This window comes from Motacilla alba, chromosome 1 (assembly GCF_015832195.1).
Source record: "Motacilla alba alba isolate MOTALB_02 chromosome 1, Motacilla_alba_V1.0_pri, whole genome shotgun sequence".
Classification (NCBI taxonomy): domain Eukaryota; kingdom Metazoa; phylum Chordata; class Aves; order Passeriformes; family Motacillidae; genus Motacilla; species Motacilla alba.
The window spans coordinates 86,276,621-86,295,545 of NC_052016.1; the positions used below are offsets into that span (position 1 = coordinate 86,276,621).

Below are 18,925 nucleotides of genomic sequence, written 5' to 3' on the forward strand. Positions count from 1 at the left end.
AAACTTTCAAAATATCAGACATTCATGGCCAAAAAGGGACCTGAAGCCTTGTAGACCAATAAATATCAATTTGCCACCACTTGTAAGAGATGACAAGTTGTGTGTCAGGTTAAAACCACAAAACCAGGAACATAAGCAGCATTAAGGCATACTGGCATGGGATGATTGTACAGGCATGAGAGGACCAAGGTCTCCAAGGCTGTAGTCAACTCACTGATCATAAAGAGTCATTACAGACATGCAATTGGGTGAAGCTGGTTTTGGGGTAACAACGGAAACAAAGACATAGACAAAACACACTGCAGATATTACATATGAATGTAATGTGAAATTAGAGACCAAAGAAGGCTTATAGTGTGTTACCAAACATAAGAATGCCTCTAGGCAAGAGTCAAAGTGCATAAGTCTAGATTTAGCAACTGAGAATCTACTGAAGTGCTAGGTAAATGGCTCCAGTCTGATTATCATCATTTGTTAAAATTTCATTCTTATACTAAATGAACAAGGTCTTGAACAGCCTTTGATGAAAACTTTGCTTTGAGCAACAGGCTCAATGAGATGGCTTTGAAAGGCCACTTCCAACTTAGATTTCTCTGATTTTATGATGTTATACCAGCTTACATATTCACACAAAGAACTGCCAAGTCTTCTTCCCCAGATCATCTTCCCATTTCAGTGACCTGAAGCAAAATTATTTGGCATTATGTATCACAATAACCTAGTAAATTTGGTAATGAACATATTTTGCTATTTCATAGTAGATATAACATGGGAAATTCTGGGTTGTCTTTCTCAGTATCAGAGAAACTCAGTATCTCACAACATCATTGTTTTCCGCTGACATATCTGACACCTCTCAGTACTAGCAGCAAAACTTTGATCTTGTGTGGAACTCCTGACCCATTCACTGCTGAGTCTACTTTGAAAGAGCTGCTGCTAACAGCTCTGATTCTCCTATTTCTGCCATTGATGTTGACATAGTGACACAAACATCAGTATCAACAAGAGGCAGTGGCAGCAACGGTAGCTGCTGAAGACAATGGACAGCAGCATATGGGCAACTAAGATTCTGCAATTCTTAGGAGGAAAAAGGCTCTCTATCTCAAGGTATCACCTGGATTTTCACAAAAATCATACTGAAAAGTAGGAATTACAGTGCAATTGTTGTCTAATCTTATGTACAAATCAAATACAATTACTACACTGTTTTTGGAAAGAAAATAAGGATGACAGAAGAAGTTCGTACAATGAACTCTCTGTAGCCCTGTAGCTTGCTAATAGTGTACACCTTTGGATTTCACATGAAGCTCATCTCCCTACCCATTTGTAAGGTATGCAGAATATGCCTGTTATGTAGATTTAACTACCAAAGGGGGGAGTGGGGTGGGAGTGAGAGAGAATCAGCTCAAGAGAGCAACTTATTTCAAACATATAAGAGCCCATCCGTGAGATGGGATAAGCATCCACTGTCTTCAGTGGCAAACAAGGATCCTAGATTCAGAGGTTACACTAGACAGCTCAACTTTCACATTAGCCCAAGGTGAGATAAAGTCCTTTCTTTCATATTGGTATCATGACTATATTGCATCTTATCTGAGTACATGAAACTGACTACCAAGGCAGACAGTGAGATGAGTGAGATTTCCAAGTACTATTAAAATGTAAGCAAGGTGCCTTACTTAAAAGATTTACTCATGGTGTAAATGTTAGCTCTGTTCCCATCAATACTAGTTTCAACACAGACCCCAGTGGGGAGAAGATTTCATATTAGCTGGTATTCTGAGTGGTGTTTTAGATAAACTCAATTATCTGCGTTACTTTTTTCCCCTTTCTTTGGGGAACTTTAATTGACCTTTAAGCCACACACTAATATTGATACTATTTGGTTTCTTCATTTATTTTCATTAGGTAACAAATTGAATCTAGCAAAAGTACATTCTAATGAATTTATGCATTTTGTATAATTGGATTGCAAATTGTATTATATTTAGGAGCTGTAGAAGATGCACTGTTTAGATTAAATATAAAAATATATTAAAAACAAATCAAAATTAATAAAATAAAAAAGGAACCACAGCTCTCTTACAAATAATGGCTGCATCTCCTGCAAGGGATGACAATTATTCAGAAAATGACTCAGCAGGTATTTTCCCCAAGCACAAATACAATACCATCTCTTCAGTCCCGTATAGGTTAAATTCTGTTTAAATATCTCCCTTTTATGCTGGTTCATTACAGATCTCTGCAATAATATACAAAATCTGTCATTTCTCCACTAATTTTAGGTCCTAAAGATATAGCTAGGTAACAGTCCTTTGCTGTAGTCTTTCACAGAGGGCTTTGCAAAGCATGAATGAATGCACAGTGAAGGCAAGGAAGATAGGTGGGAGGGTGGACAGTAGCCAATGTAGTAAAGTCTGAGTGATGTATTGGCAAAGGGTAATGATATAGACCAATGAATAATGCAAACTGAAATGTATGCAAGGAGGACTAGACAACCCAAACAATAATTCTTGCTTGCTATCCTGGAATGTGTCAAGAAGGACTTCTGTTTTCAGTAATCTGTTTTGTTGGCTGACAAGGAACACATTTACACTGTCATCACAAATACTTAAATGCCTGGAAATCTGCCTAACATTAAGACGTATTCGTGTGAGAAAGGCATTTTGACCTTGGTTGATTTGAAAATGTGTTATCTAGCTTGCCCAGAACTTAACTGTGGAGGAATATGGTGTGTACCTTACATGCTGACTTCAAAGGTATTCCGCAACCTTCCAATCATTCACCTCCTAAGGGACTTGGATTGCAAAATACAACCCAAATTTTTCAGTGTAGCAGGTGTTTCTGCTTGTAAAATGTATGTCTTTCATATATTTTGGAAAAAAGAAATCACATCCTGAAATTTTCTGTCATAAAAGTTAGCACTGTGTAATTAAAAAAAAACATTCACCACCACCACTGCTTCACTAAACTAATTAAATCCATCAAAAAGAAAAGACTTATTATTTTATTACCAGCATCTGCCTACATTTTAATCATACTTTCAATCCCATATGCTAAAATTCTTACAATGAAATCACCAGTCATAAGTGGACTATGTCCTAATAAATATGAACCAATTATTAACTAAGTTACTGACTGCTTTAACTGAGAACTTCCAGCTATGCTCCCTGTCCTTTTGACACAAGAGTGCAATGGCATACTCCAGACACATCATCCTTCCTTGCACCTTAGATTCATCATGCTGCATAGAGTAACAACATTCTACATATTTGGACAGCAAAATCAAAGCTCTAATGACTTAAAAGTCTTCAAATTACATCAGGTGAAAACAAAATAGAATTTTTCATCCTGAAAGCTTTCTTGAGGAGGTTTGCAGAACCATTTATAAAAAAAATACAGGATGACATTTGCAGAAATCTGAAAAGGCCATTATGTTTCAACCCACACTTGGGGAGACTGCTTCCCCCATCCTGTGTTCATGTTTACAATATATGTCACCATAACATTTATTGACAGAACACTGTCTGATGATTTATGATTTTCCCCTACAGAGTATTACTTATTCACCATGCCAACCCATTCCTGAATAATGGGCAGATATAAATCCTTTAATATTCATATTCTTTAAAAACCCATTTAGTACTGTGGAACATAACTCATAATGAATCCCAGTGCTTTCTCCCAAAACTGGATCAACCCTAAGCACTTGAAGGAGGATGAATGGGGAATTGGTTGGGCTGGCTGACAAGAAGAATCAGTCAGAATGATAAGTCAGTATTAATCAGTCTTTTTTTGTCTCTCTTTCCTGCTCTTCCCCCAAGTGAAAATGCAAGAAGAGCCTCAATAAACACACTCCCTCTAGATAAGGAATGGCTGGAGAGCTAAAAACCACAAGTCTAGGATGATTCTGGAGAAATTTTCTCAGAAGACCCACAGTAACTTCGCTTAGCATGTGACTGCCACAGAGACGAAGATTTGGAGAAACGACAGCAAGTGAATTGAGGCCTCAGGGAGAGCATCCAGGAAAGTAGTGGTGGAGACTATGGGAACACATGTGATGTTGTAAACAGCTGTGTAATAGGTCAAGGCTCATGAAGAAACAAACTAGCACTTACTGAACAGTGCAGCTCAGATAAGAAATGCGAGTCAACAGAAAGGACTTCTCAGCAAAGTTAAAAAGAATGCTATTTTTGTAAATCCACCCAATGAACATAGTTAAAACCAGAGATTTTTTTGTTTTAAAGTTATTCTCAAAATGAGTCAATGCTGTGAGAAAATTGAAATTTGTGTGAAATGTGGATGGGTAACATTTTAATTTGGTATACAGGGTAAAAAGTATAAGTAGCTGATCATACCTGAAAATATGTAAATTGAGAGTGATAGAGGTCTGGATAAATATGGAGAGTGGTTCCAATTACAAGCAGCAACTCAAACTTGTGAAGAGATGAGCTGATGTATCCTGTGAAACCCAAACACCAGATCTTCAGAAGAGCTTCTAAATCAAACAGAACTGTAAAAGCAACCTAGATGGATATAAAATAAGAAAGATGCATTCAAAACACTGAGTTAAATTAGAAGGTTCTATGTCATGATGTCTATCAGGGCTTTGTATGGCAAAAAATAAATCTTCATAATATTTAACAAAACCAACCATATTCTAAACAGAATAAACAATAATAGATTTCACTTCATAAAATTTTCTAGTCTCAACACAGACAGGTAAATTTCATGATTTAGAAAGCATGAAGTAATAAATCCATCCAGATGATATTTTACTTTAAATATATATATATATAAAAGAAAATATGGTGACATTAATTTTTCAAAATATGAAGCAACATGTATGAGATTTCTGAAGAATTTCAAGAGAGCTTAGAAAGACACCAAAGTTTGAAAATTGCTACTTCAATTTTCTAAAACATCCATAGTAATACGACAACCAAAACAGGTAGAAAAGAAGTAATGGTTTTGAAGCACCTAAAACAAATTTTAAAAGGAGAGGAAATTAAAATTCATTCCAGAATTAGTTAATTTTCATAATGATGTTAAAGAAGTTGGACATGATGGAAAGTTACAGGGGAAGAAATCTACTTGTAGAGAATGACTTTGGGATTCTTCCAGACACCCTTCTTGAAATATTTGCACAGTAAAATGTATAATGTACAGTTTGAACAAAAGCAAAGGTTACATCTTCAACATTTATTTTCTTTTACTTCTCCCACTATCAAAAATCCTTCTGGCTAGGCACACTTCCTCATGTGCCTTCTTATTTTACCACTGTATATACTTCCACACTTTCCAGCGGCCAGGATATGCAATGAAAATGCTTTTCTGTGAGTCAGAAATGTTCCTCTCTGACCCTTTGCACACATTGAGGTTTAAAAGAGAGCCTAAAATAACACCAGGTCATATCTAATTGCAAAGAATACTTTCAAAGTGCAGTACAAATAAAATAAAGCTTAAATATAGCTTAGAAAATATAGCTTAAATCTCCTTTGAAGACAAGCATTATAAGTCTGTTAAGATGGAGAGACTAACTGACTGTGGGACATAAGGTCTACTGAATTTGGCAGGGGATAAAAAAGTTAGAGACTAAGATTTTAATCCTGACCCTAACAATGAAAATCTCTGGGATGCTGCCTTAAGTATTTATGCGATTTAAAATTTAAACTCTGCAGTTCATCAAAAATATATTTATCAACATGAAAGAGGGAGGTTGTGAGATACCTAAATAAAATTTTATGTATTTTATGTGTACAGGACTGTCACCAGCAGGAGTGGAGATGGAAATTAAACACTGAAGTTTATGCCAGACAGTGCAGGGACACATTTATGCCTTTATCCTCAAATAGATCTTGCCAGTACTACAGCCTGTGTTCTGGGATCTCAAAGAGCTCTAGGAGAACAACAAGCCAGGTTTGAAGAGACTACTCCTTTACATGAAAATCTCTAAGACAGAAGGAAAATGTTTTAGCAAAAATCTTAAAAGTAAAGCTCACTTTTAATAATGCAACATCTAACTGAGTCCTAAAAGAAGAAGGCCATTGAATTAGGCAAAATGGAACAGTGGTTAGAAAGCAGCTGGGATTCAACTCAGAGCAGGTGGAATAACAATGCCATTTAAATACACACATACACACTTCAGAGCACATAGGCTTCCTATTAGAACAAAACTAACAAATATGATGTTAAGTGTATTTTAATTTATTCTAAAAATGTGTGGGCAGGATCATTTGCATTTCACATACTTGTCAAATGAATTCAAACCACTGGCACTTAAAAATGTATCAAATGGTTTGCATAACATCTGATTACATTTATACACCTGTCTTCCTGCTGACAGAGCTTGTATTTTTTTCCTTCCTTGTAATTAATCACAGGAGAAGATTCAGAATATCTGACTAGAACTTTTTGTTAGGTGTGAAATGCAATACAATTTTATAGTTTCGTGGGTTTTTTTAAAGCTGGCATAATTCCTTTTATTGCTGTAGAGAGAAGGCAAAAGCAAACTCAGAAGCCAGAAAAGAAAAAGCAGGTGTAACACATAAGCAGTTGCCAAGCAGTCACCCTCCACTATGTTGCCAATTCTGCTTTGGGGAGGCCAATGAGGAGCTAGCAGGAATGGGCCATTTCCCTGATAGTCATGTCCCTTTTGGTCACCTGGAAGCTTTATGTACTAATCCCACCTTCATCAACATTATCTTTTGCTAGTAGCCACTCAACTCTTTTTTTTGGCAGAGGCAGAGCTCACTATCGGTCAGCATCCAACCGTGACAGACTCATTTACTGAGTCTTACTTGAAAGGTTATCAAGCTGCCAGGAAAGATAAGAATTCTTCCAAGGAGGATCAGTGGGATTAAGGACACAGACCTCTAGCACTTCCCTCACTACCAGATTTGACACAGCATTCAATCCTTCCTTCATTCAGGACAGTGCAAAGGCTACCCAAAGGCAGCAGTGCAAGGTTACAAAAGGAATCTAGGAGAAACTATAAAGGAGCACCTGGTTTTGAGCTCTGGTATTCAGACAGTATTTGTAGAAATTGTATGCAACTCAAATTAGACAGCTAGTATGTAACATGTTTTAACGGAAGACCCATATAAAAACCAATATCCATCACTATTCTGTCTAGGTATTGAGCACTTAAAGTCAGCATCCTCATTAAAAATTAACAAAGTGTGTTTGAAACTCTACTCTTTCCAGGATACTGCACTGGGATTTTGAGTCAACCTGTTAAAATTCTAGTTTTGCTTAATCTGCATGACTGATGGATACAAGTTGAAATGCCTGTTGGAACCTTATATTTACTACTGGGTATACAAAATTATACAAACCATAGGATCTGGGTATAGATTAATTCCTTTTATCTTCTTGTTTAGCCTTTGCCTTCTTGAGTTTGTCTTTCCAACAATGAAAACAGGTTTCTTATATTAGTATGGGGCATCTCAATAAATTAATTAAAATTGCCCACTGAATTTAAGTAAATGTATTTCTACAATTCTAGGCCACTACAACATGTGATACACAGGATGGACCAAGTGAGATATTTTATTAGACATGTCTTCTCCTAAAGCCAGCAGCTTCCAAGGTAACTTCTGGAAAATGTATCAGAAGGTCAGATATGCTTGCTCTAGTCTATCTGGCCATTTCCTTTAGCAAAGTGAATCCTCACTGCTGTTGGTTGCTCAAGTCAGCTCCCACTGAAGGGAAAGCTTTCTGTAGCCTACTCTAATGGAAAAGACAGAGCAACAGCAGTGCATCCTGCTCCAACTAGTCTTCACCAAGAAAACAAACACTGTGGAATAACCTGTTTTGCCTGAGTATTCAGCTTCCTCAAGGCTCTTAAAAATATTTCCTTTGTACACCTTTTGTGCTACAAAGAGCAAGTTTCACAACAACCAAATAGGAAATGACATCAGCTTATAGATTTTTCCTCTCTCTCAGGATTTTTTTATTCTTCTGCTCTTCTGATACTTTGTTCCTCCTTCCACAACATGCTAGGGTTTTGTTAGTTTGATTTTTATAGTGCCTCTAGTAAAAGCATCACAGGAGTAAAAAAAAAAGAAAAAGAAAACCAGAAAAAACAATAAATGGACATAAGAAATGCTTTACAAATAAAAAAATTCCACCTTTCTCTATCCCAGAATACTTTACCTCAAATATTTGGAAATGTGAAAAGGCAAACCAATGATTTTTCTGACAACCTTTCCACTAAGAAATCAATTATCTAAGCTATGCAGAAAGAGAGAAATGTATTGTTAAAGCAAACTGGACATTGCTTAGACAACTGGACAGACACTAGTCTACATTATAGACTCACCTTGAATAAACCCTGGCAAGCATTTCTACTGGAAAAAAAACCCTGCAAACTTTATACTTGAAATAAATGTTGAAGAGATTGTTTCTAGCACTGATTAATAAAAGCATAATTATACTATATATTCAGAGCCAAAATAGAAATAGGACATGCAATGTTCCCTCTTTTGAATATAAATAGAATTAATGTTGTTTTGTTAAGAATCCAGGCTCTACTTGCTGTATCCTGGGCACAAAGCAAAAATGCCTGCTATGAAGAGTTCATGGCCTCAGGCTTTAATGCTGACTTAATTATTTGTTTCCAGCCAAGGATATTGTACTGGATTTGCCTGTGTCAGAGTTAATTTTCCCCATCATAGTTTGCATGGTGCTATTTTGGATTTGTGCCCGACACAGTGTTGGTAACACAGGGATGTTTCAGCTGTTGCTGAGCAGTGCTCGCATGAAGTCAAAGCTTTTTCTGCCTCTCACCCCACCAGTGATCAGGCTGGGCATGCACGAGTGGGGAGGGGAAAGAGCCAGGACAGATCATCCCAACTGAACACAAGGATATCCCATGCCACAGGGCACTGTGCCCAGCATATAAGGCTAGAGGAAGCAGAAGGAAGGAGGGGCGTATTTAAAATGATGCTATTTGTCTTCTCAAGTTACTCTTACAGCTGATGAAGTCTGGCTTTCCTGGAGATGGTTTCCCTGCCCATGGGAAGTGGTGAATGAATCTCTTGCTTTGCTTTGCTTGTGTGTATGACTTTTGCTTTACCTGTTTTTTAATTAAACTGTTTTTTATCTCAACTCATGAATTGTATCACTTTTACTAGGACCATTCTCTGCCCCATCCCACTAAGGCAGAGTGAACAAGAGGATACATGGGGCTGAGCTGCTGGCTGGGGTTAAACCATGATGGAGATTAAAATGAGTTTCCCTGTCCTCAATTCTACTCTAAGATCTGTAGAGCATTTTATGATAACCCAGCGTTTGCTGGTTTTATTCCAATGTCTTATTTTCAGGATAATAATTTTCATGTTCATGTTATTTTTCAAATAGTGTTAGAACTAGAGATAGAATAAAGACAATACATTTCAAAATTATTCTTGTAATTGTCATCCACGCCAACATTGACTCAATATTCATACAAAATACAGCCATTTCCAGATCATGAGAGACAATGAGGAATGATGCAGCACTGCTGTCTTTAGAATTTGCACTTTTTTAAAGGCTTGGACTCTGGTGCTGTTTCTAGCAGGTTTTTTTGCTCTCAATTCTGTCCCAGAACTGGTTAACTCAGCTTCATAAAATTTTAAAAGATCAGATACAAATTCCAAAACTAAGATAAAAAAATATGTATCAATTTAATCTTTCTTAAAAAAGGAGATTCATAAAACATTGTACTGTTATGGACTAAAGGGCTTAAAGCTGGGCATGTAAGTCTGAATATCAAACATATTTAGACACAGAAAAGCACACAACAACCAAACGCAGAGAAACAAGCAGGAATATTCTGCTGTCATTCACTCTAGACTAAAAGTGACCCCTCTGGCTCCAAAGGACTGTGTAACTATTGAAACCAGGGAAAGTGCAGTAAGCATAAAGGAAAAATGTGCCCAATCCAGGCAAGGTTCTAGGATCTCTAGTGCATGCTCTATAGTAAAATCCTTGACCAGCTAATGAGTCAAGCAGGCTCCCTGTCAGAATGTCACTTGTACCTCCACTTAAAACTGGTTCAGGAGCACAGACTCCTCCTTTGCAAAATTTGTGACTGCATAAATGGTTTTTTTTGTGGTGTGCTCTTGTGATTGCTGAAGGCAGAGTATTTGTAACACTATTTTGTTTATGCATAAGGACATTCTGGCAGTTAAGCATATATATCAAAGAAAGATTATTTAGGAAGAAGTTCTATATTATATTTTTTAAATACAATGTTTTGTTATCTTTTTAAAGTTAAATTCTTCTGAATGTTACACTCCTGCTAGAAAAAGATAGCAGCTCAGCAGCCATGCATTGCCTGCAGATGTTACACTTAAGCCGCAGCTCACTACCACTAATATTTTGTTTGAGGAAATTACTGTTCAAAAGGTTGTAAGATAGGGCTGTCAGCCAGAGGAAGTTGAACAAGTGAGCAAAGTATTCTTGGGATGCTTGAGGGAATAAAAAATTACACACTAAAATGTTCTTGACACTCACATTTTTTACTTTAGCTTATCTTGAAAATTACCCAGATAGTCGTTTTACCATACTCACCTCAGCAAGGTAAAATTCATCATATTGTCTCTTGAAATTTTCTCCTTTATAGTAGTTGCTAGCAGCAACAATCACATCGACAGCAACCATGCTTAGTATGAACATATGAAACACAGATGACCTCATCATTTTCTACAAAAGAAAAAGTAAATTTTATCATCAAAAGGAGTCAAACCATGTGCATTTTAAAGTTCTATTACATTGTCAAAATATAATCAGCTATAATAATATGTTACCCTAAAGGTTCTTTATATGATTTTCATGTATTACGCTTTAAAATATGTTTTAATATATTGCTTCAACTGGTTTACATGTGCAGGATTTGAGATTTTTTTTGGTACCTTTTAGGGTTTTTTTTTCCCATTGACTTCTTACTAAAGGTTTATAATTTAATATGATATCCATTACTTTAGTATGTTCTAAAGCATAAAGAGCATATCTATGTAGTCATTTGGCCTTATTTAATACTCCTCCATTATGATTTATTCATGCAGATCTCGATGACTTTTTGCTCAGGAAAAAGTTACATCAATTTCTATCTTGTGCACTGCTTTTGCTCAAGAAACATGTTTTATGGGATTCACCTGATGTCAAACTATTGCCTAAATAAATAAAACACATCTACATATAGTAGATATACACATCTGAGCCTATGAGCTATGAAGTATTCACAGATAATTCACATATCTGTGTACTTAATGCTTTGCATCACTGCTGCTGCTGCAGCCACACAGTAGAGAAGAGAGAAAGAGAGGCTCAGAGTAGTGTCCAGGAGTTCACATCTGTGAGATGCCAAAACATTACTGATAAGATAAATAAGATGTGTGCAGAAGTTCAAAGAAGTAACTTCTAAGCACCCATCACAAAGACCATGCACTTATGATTTACCCTAAAAGCTTAACCACTTCCCTCACTGGGTCAGCCACTGTAGAAGCCAGAGTCAAACACAGAACATACTGTTATTAAACATACTGTTCTGTTCAAAACAGAACATATTGTTATTTTTCATTAAAAAAATCTTTGAATGAATGGTCACTAATATTGATATGGTCTTACACATTTTCACAAGTACAGTTCAGGTCTTCAATATGAGTAAGTTATGTACCATTATGGTTCCTTTTGTTTGTGTGTAAGTTGTACTTACAGTGGAAAAGGCCATTTTTGTTCATTCCTGAGTTTATATGTAGAAGTGCCTAACAAAATTTCAGGAAAATGAGAACTAAAAATTTAGAAGACCTCTGCCTCCTTTCATCTTTTCCCTAAAAAGGTACTGGTTTCTGTACACATAATCACCCAATTATTTATGTTAGAAGGGACTTCGTGAGATGATCTGGTCTGGTGCTGCCTGCTTAAGCAGAGTCAGCTAGAGCAGGTATTCCAGAATTTTGTTCAGTCAGAGTTTGAGTATCTTGCAGGATGAAGGCTCTGCAACCTATCTGTGCAATCTGTTCCACTGTTTGACCACCTTCACAGTGGAAGAGTCTTTTGTTTTGTTAGCTGTTCATCATGGCTCCAGACTTTCTCCCAAAACTCAGGGGCTTGAGATTCCTGAAGGTCAGTCTTACTATCAAGATGGGTGAAAAAGGCCTCAACCATTTCTATGCCACTGCCTTGCCTTGCAAGGTCTCCTAATCCTTTCAACAGCAGGCTCACATTTTTTCTAGACTTCCTTTTGCTTCTCTTATATGTGGAAGCCCTTCTTGTTGCCCTCCATGTCATGGCAGATTCAAACCTCCAACTCCACTCTCAGGCAGGGTATTTGTACTCCTCCTGGGCCACTTGGCCCTGATTCCATCTCTTCTATTCTTCCTTTTCAATTCCGAGTTTTGTCCAGACCTACTGGTTCAATTATGTGGACCTCCTGTCTTATTTGTTTGATTTCCTGCACTTGGAAGGAGACCATTTTTTAACTTGAAGGAGGAAGGTCCTTGAAAATCAACCAGTTCTTCTGGAACTTCTAATCTCTATGACTGCGTAATATGGGATTCTTCCAAGCAGACACCTGAACATGAAAAAGTCGGGACACCAGGGATATGATACTATCTTTTGGCTTTGTTTCTTCTTTGAAGGTTCCTGAACTCCACATTCTCACGGTCATTGCAAAATAGACTGCTCTTGAATCTCACAACCTAACCAATTTCTCCTTCCCGGCTAGTATGAGGAGCCTCCAGAACACCTGATCTCATCAGTACACATTAGGAAGTTACCACCCCTGCAAGGCAGAAACCTGGACTGTTTTCTGCTGTATTGTCCTTCTAGCAGAGTAGTTACACTGCCCCAGGAGAACTGAGGCTTGTGAATGTGAAACTCACAGAATCATGAAACGGTTTAGGTTGAAAGGAATCTCAAAGATTGTCTACTTCAGAAGTATGCAAAATTTAAGGAACACACATTTTTACATTCCTAAGATATATTAACATGTTTGAAAATTCATACCTATAGTTGTAAAATACTGTCTCAGTCTTTATGAGCTGAGATTGTTATATTCATGGAGAATTGTCAGCATTAACATTTCATATGCAACCCTGCCTGAAGTCTTAACCAAGCTATTCTTTATACAGGATTGTTGTGTGTTTCTTTTTTGATGAAACTAGAACACAATATAGGATGTATGGGAGGCTGCAAGGACTAGTACTTGTTCAGCTTTTAGCAAAGCCTTGTGCCTGCCTATTGAAGAATTCACCCCCTCTTGAATTCCACTGGAGTTTAAGATAGCTTGTTTAAATTGAACCTGAATGGAGACTAAGAACATACTTACAAGCATACAAGCTGATAGAATTGCCTCTTGTCTCTTAATATCTGGATTTTTTGTGTGAATTACAGATAGCATTGCAGACAGAAGACAGCTCAAACCCTTTTAATGCAAGCTGGCTTCCTTTTGACCCTGTGACATAAAATGGTCATATATTCTATTCTAGAAAGTGAGGCTCAGGAGAGAAGCCTGACATTTAGAAATTTACAGAACAAGCAGGGGTTAATAATGCCTAAAGCACAGGTAAGTCACCAAAATAGTGGCTAAATGAGGTCTTGCTTTTATTTTTAATCCACAAGGCAAACTACAAGAATAAAATAATTAGAGGTAGGGCTGCTGGCATCAATCATGCATTTTTTCAGTGGTATGATTCAAAACAGGTGTCATTCTATCCTTTACATTTCCATTTCACACAAATTCAAACCAGATAGTTAGTCTCTCTGCATATTTTACACTGTATTTTTAATGGTGTCAAAATTTCCATCATAATAATGAAGTATTCTGCCTCAATTGTGAAAGTACTTGCTAAAAGAAACTAGGAAGTGAGGTTGCAAAAGCCACTTTTATCTCCTTCACAGGGAAGCAAAATGGTAATATAGGAAAAAATAAAAATGCATAAACTGTCTTGATATACGTGTACATATATGCACACTTTGTCATCTAGTCTGTACCTTCGGACACTGTGGTGATTTAGGAATGCTACTCCTCAATTTAGTGCTGCCACTGATATGCTCCAAACCACACTGCCACTTGATCACTCTCCCACCCCGCTCCCCTGCTGGTGGCTGGAGAGAACAATTGAAGGCTCAAAAGGTAAAGATCATGGGCTAAGAACAATTTACTGGAAATTACAGAGATAAGGAAATTAACAGTTAGCACAACATCAATAACAAGTGGACAAGAGAGATGAGTGAACCACAGGCAGAATGTTCAGAACCAGCATTACCCAAGCGTTCCCTCTGCCACTCCCTCCAGAAAGAAAGACTCATTCTTGTTGCAAGAGACTCCTTTACCCCTGACCCCAGCAATGACATGAGGTGGTATAGAATAACCTCCAGGTTCTAGCCATGCCCTGTTCTGGCCACTGCAAAGACTAATCTTGTCCTGGCTAGAACCAGAACAGACAGTCATAAAAGGATTTTGAAGTGGTGTATTTAATCCTGGAAAATAAACAGCAATAACAGAAATAATATCCTAATCATAATTTGGTTCATAGAATCACAGAATGCTTAAAGTTGGAAAGGAATTTTAAGACCAAGAAGTCTAACCTAGCACCATCACCATGTTTACCATTAAACCACGTCCTCAAGTGACATGTTTTTTTTTAAATTCCAGGGATGGTGACTCCATCACTCCTCCCTGAGCAGTCTATTCCAATGTTTGACAGCCCTTTCCATTATGACATTTCTTCTAACAGCTAATGTAAACCTCCCATGGTGCAACTTGAAGCCGTTTCCTTTCATCCTGTCACTTATGACATGGAGAAGAGACCGACCCCCACCTTACTAAAATCTCCTTACATATAGTTATAGAGAGGAATAAGGTCCTCCCCGAACGTCCTGTTCTCCAGGCTAAACATCCCCGCTCCTCATAAGAGCGGCTTGTGCTCCAGCCCCTTCACCAGGGTCCTTGACCTTCTCTGGACTCTCAGCAGCACCTTTTATTTTTCATTAAGATTCAATAAAGCTTGTTGTCAAGGTCGCCTTCCCGATTAAACTGAAAGGAAACTATTTAGCTAATAGAAAGCACTGGCATAACATGATTCAATGTTAAGATAACAAGCAAGGAGGCAGAGACAGGACTCAAGCCAGGCACAGGCAATGTAAAGGCAGGAACAGCTGGCTGAGGCAACAAATTAAGCGATAGCTGTGGTGAGGAACAATAAAAGCACCTAGGTGCTGGCAGAGAGACAGAGAGCACACAGGGCCAGCAAGGTGGAGGCATCTGAACAAATAGCTCCACTCCATGCACAGCAAAAATGCTACACTGAGGAGATTAAAAAAAAAAAAAAAAAAAAAAAAAAAAAAAAAAAAAAAAAAAAAAAAATTAAATCCCGACTGGCCAGTTCATGGGGGCCAGATTGGTATCTGTGTTTCTTGTTTTTTTTCTACGTCATGTCAGAATCTAGCTGCTTGCTTGTCACGAATGCTGTGCATGATAAGCAGCTTTCCTGTTGGTCTCTCACACAGATTGCTGCATCATTAGAAGATCAATCACAGTGCACTAACCCACACACCTACAGTGCCCAGCGTTCCCCCACTCTAATCTGCCTTAGTTTGTTCTTTCTGCATCACAGAATTTTAATTTGTATTTGCACCCTTAAAACACGTCAGACACACCTCTGCTGCTATGTTTGACCATGAGAATCCACTGTCTCTGCGTATTTCTGTATTTGGAATGAGGCCTAAATAAAAGCTGAATTTGGTCCACAGCTCTTGCCCAAGCCTTGAAAGTCATTCTGGATCATTGGATCAGCAGTGTATCATTTGGATTACAGCCCTTTTCAGAGCACATAGGCATGGAAAATTCTCCATGCAAACTTGAAAGAGGAGACATAATGCCAATTATTGTTCTTGTTTAATTTACTGACCTTTTTTTAGCCCTTGGATGAGTGTTTCTTAAGCTGTGTAGGAATGAAATGAAAGAAATGTTCTGATGTTGCTGTCAGCCAGATACCTGGTAAATTGTATCTAATATTAAACTGGATTTAAGATTAGCTGTATTGAAGAAGTCTCAAATGAAATGCCCTGCTGCTGCCATCAATCAACAACAGTGATGAATTTCTTACATTTACTACGAATTACCTATAATGCTGGCATCTGACTTCATGCAGGATGCTAATTCTCGGTGTCCAGGACACCAAAGAACCTGTATGGCACATTGCATTAGAGATGCAGTGGCCATAAAAACATGACAAACTGTTAATCATCCAAATTCTTTCATTGTTTGGAAATATGCAAAGGAGCCACGGATTTGTTTTGTGCTCAGATGGAAATTTCATCAATGCAAAAAATACTTCTAAAATACTACTCATTTATTTAACACTAGGGATATGCTTGGTGCAGCTGAGGAACTCTGAATGAAAAACTGTATCAAATATCCTGGATTCACCCAAAAAATCAAGTAATGACACTGCAATTGCTGACAAGAAGTCTACCTGGCTCACTTAGTCTTACAGAGCATTACAGTGCATGGCCTAAAGCAGTTTTTGTCACTCCAGTAGTATCAGAATGGGGTACATTGCTTTAATACTCCTCCCACGTTCCTGCATGGCAGAGGAAGGATGAGTGACATAAATTTGCCTTTGCCAGCTCAGTGCCCTGAAGAACATCCACAGCAGCTGCCACTTTGTACAGCCACAGCCACAGAGGCTGGCTCAGGAAAGCAGTGGTCCATGCAAAATGTAGTCACTAAGCAAACTGGAATTATTGAATATAAAACTGCCTTTTCCTAATGCTAGATTCCTTCTGGGGGCTTGATGCATACATCAGGTCACTCTTTGTATCACCATCCTTCATAGAGGATTTTGTTTCAATCCATAATAGATCTTACTTATTAAGCAAGATGGTAAATGTTGCAAACTTGTAGGGTCTGACAGACTTAATAATGAAAGAACCCATGGGCCATATTACTCTGATATTACTGACTCAAAACTGACCCAGATGGTAATGTTTAATATTATCATGTGGAAACTTGAAAGAGGTGTCTTCAAAGGCTCAATGGTTTCAGTTTAGACCTACAGAAATTTAGACTTCATCCGTTAATACTAACAGTCGTGGTGGTGATCTAAGAAAACAAAATAACCCTGACAAATAATCTTGAAGAAAAAAAAATTACCTACAAAGCCATCAAACTTATTAGTACTGAGCAAGACATGGTGAGGATCTGATATGTAGAAAAGCTTTGCTTATTTTGGCTGTTTAGTGTTTGAAAAGCTTAGAGTGCATAATTGTCAAACTGGCAGGGTAGCTCTTGAAAGTACCAAACCAATTAATGAATAGTGTAAACATCATTTAACTAAAAGGCTTTGATAATCACTAAATGGGTAAGCAGCTTTCTTTTCAGATTTTGATACTCTTGAATTGTGCATTCATCAATGGTAAAAACACAATTGTATCTGTATTTCTTTATATTTTAGATATACTTTAATACTTCATAAACCAATAGTATCTCCTCCTCCATGTTATAATGGAATGGCTCCGGCAAGCTTCTTTCTCCCTTTTAGCCTTCATTGGTTTTTTGCTATTTGCACAAGGAAGCTAGATTCGGCTAACAGATTCCAGCCAAACTTCCAGCTACACCTGTTTAAAGACCTTATACTGGCTACATGATCATTGTGGTTAAGTTTACTCCTATCATTATAATAATGCTGTATGTTATTTGTACTCCTGTCTATACACACCTACTGGAAGACCGTACTTTCTGGTAGTTAGAATAGACTGTGATTGTTGAAGTTGTTTAGATGTGCAAAAAAGAGTTGGGTGATACTACTGAATAGCAACAGAAAAGCTTACATTTGTGCTAATCCAGTCTTTCTTACTTATGGGCCTGTTGGAGCCTGGATCCTACCACTGCAGTAACATGAAGGCAAATGCAAGTCCCAGCTTATTCCCATGCATAGAACCACCGTGATGCGTGGAGACGCATTCTGGAACAGAACTGCCAAACTTATGGTACTCATTCACTTCATAAAGCCCAATTAGCTGGAGTTATGTGGGCATCACAGAATACAGAAAACTTGTTCAGAAGAGCTAACAAAGCATGACTCAAGTTCATTAATCCAGCTTGCAAACCACCTGGTCAAATAATAGTAAAATGAAAGTATTGCAAGTCAATTCTCATTCTTTCTGGACATTTCAGAGGTTGGCGCATGACCCCTAAATACATATAAAGGGATTATGGGTTTTATAGAGCAGGGCCAGTTAATTCTATGCAGTATGCATAGAATTTATACCACTAAGAGAGGAACATCATTAACAGTCATTCTTGATTAAATGTTGAAATCAGGACACATCAAATGCCTCAGGAACTATTAAAATGTACAAGACTAGAAATAGCAAAATCCCCTTGACTTTAGGATTCTATGACACAAGATTTCTAAGAGTCACTAAGCAAAGATTCAATCCTGGTCTAAAGAAAAGGCCTTTTCATCCTATACATGTTTAGTATACTTACGGTGTTTATTTAGTCTCTCTTTCTTTTTTTTTTTTTTTTTTTTTTTGCGAAGAGCTTGAAGATACCTTGAATATGAAAGAAGCTTTAGAAAATCACATTCTATACACTGCTAATCACATATAATTCATAGCGTGAATAGGATAAATTTGATTTTCATCTTGTTGGTTAATGGCCATCTGAGCAAGTATAAAATTGTGAAATTGCAGAAAATTTTCCCTTTTGTTTTCAGGACATTGTGCAGCATTTTACAAGCTATGTAACTAATTTTCTATAAACCATTTTGCTTTCAACTTACTTTATGACTGCCTAACAAAGATATGCTTGTGAGGAGAATTTAGCAATCATTCCCATGCTCTGCAATCTGAACATTTCTGAAAATTATTAAGCAGTAACCAGAAATCTTAGGGGAACAAGCTTTTTAAAACCTTATACTGATGCAGT

The 18,925-nt window shown here is 37.4% G+C and overlaps 1 protein-coding gene across 7 annotated transcripts in view; it reads right to left on the reverse strand.

Moving 5' to 3' along the window:
- Nucleotides 1-18,925, reverse strand: part of NALCN (sodium leak channel, non-selective) — a 238,764-nt gene that overhangs the window by 101,334 nt on the left and 118,505 nt on the right. For all 7 annotated transcript variants that reach the window (XM_038129675.1, XM_038129695.1, XM_038129686.1 and 4 more), the window contains 2 exons: nt 10,558-10,689; nt 4,359-4,526 (listed from right to left, as the gene is read on the reverse strand). In XM_038129675.1, coding sequence (XP_037985603.1) covers nt 4,359-4,526; nt 10,558-10,689 — 300 coding nt within the window. The remainder of the gene's footprint in view (nt 1-4,358; nt 4,527-10,557; nt 10,690-18,925) is intronic.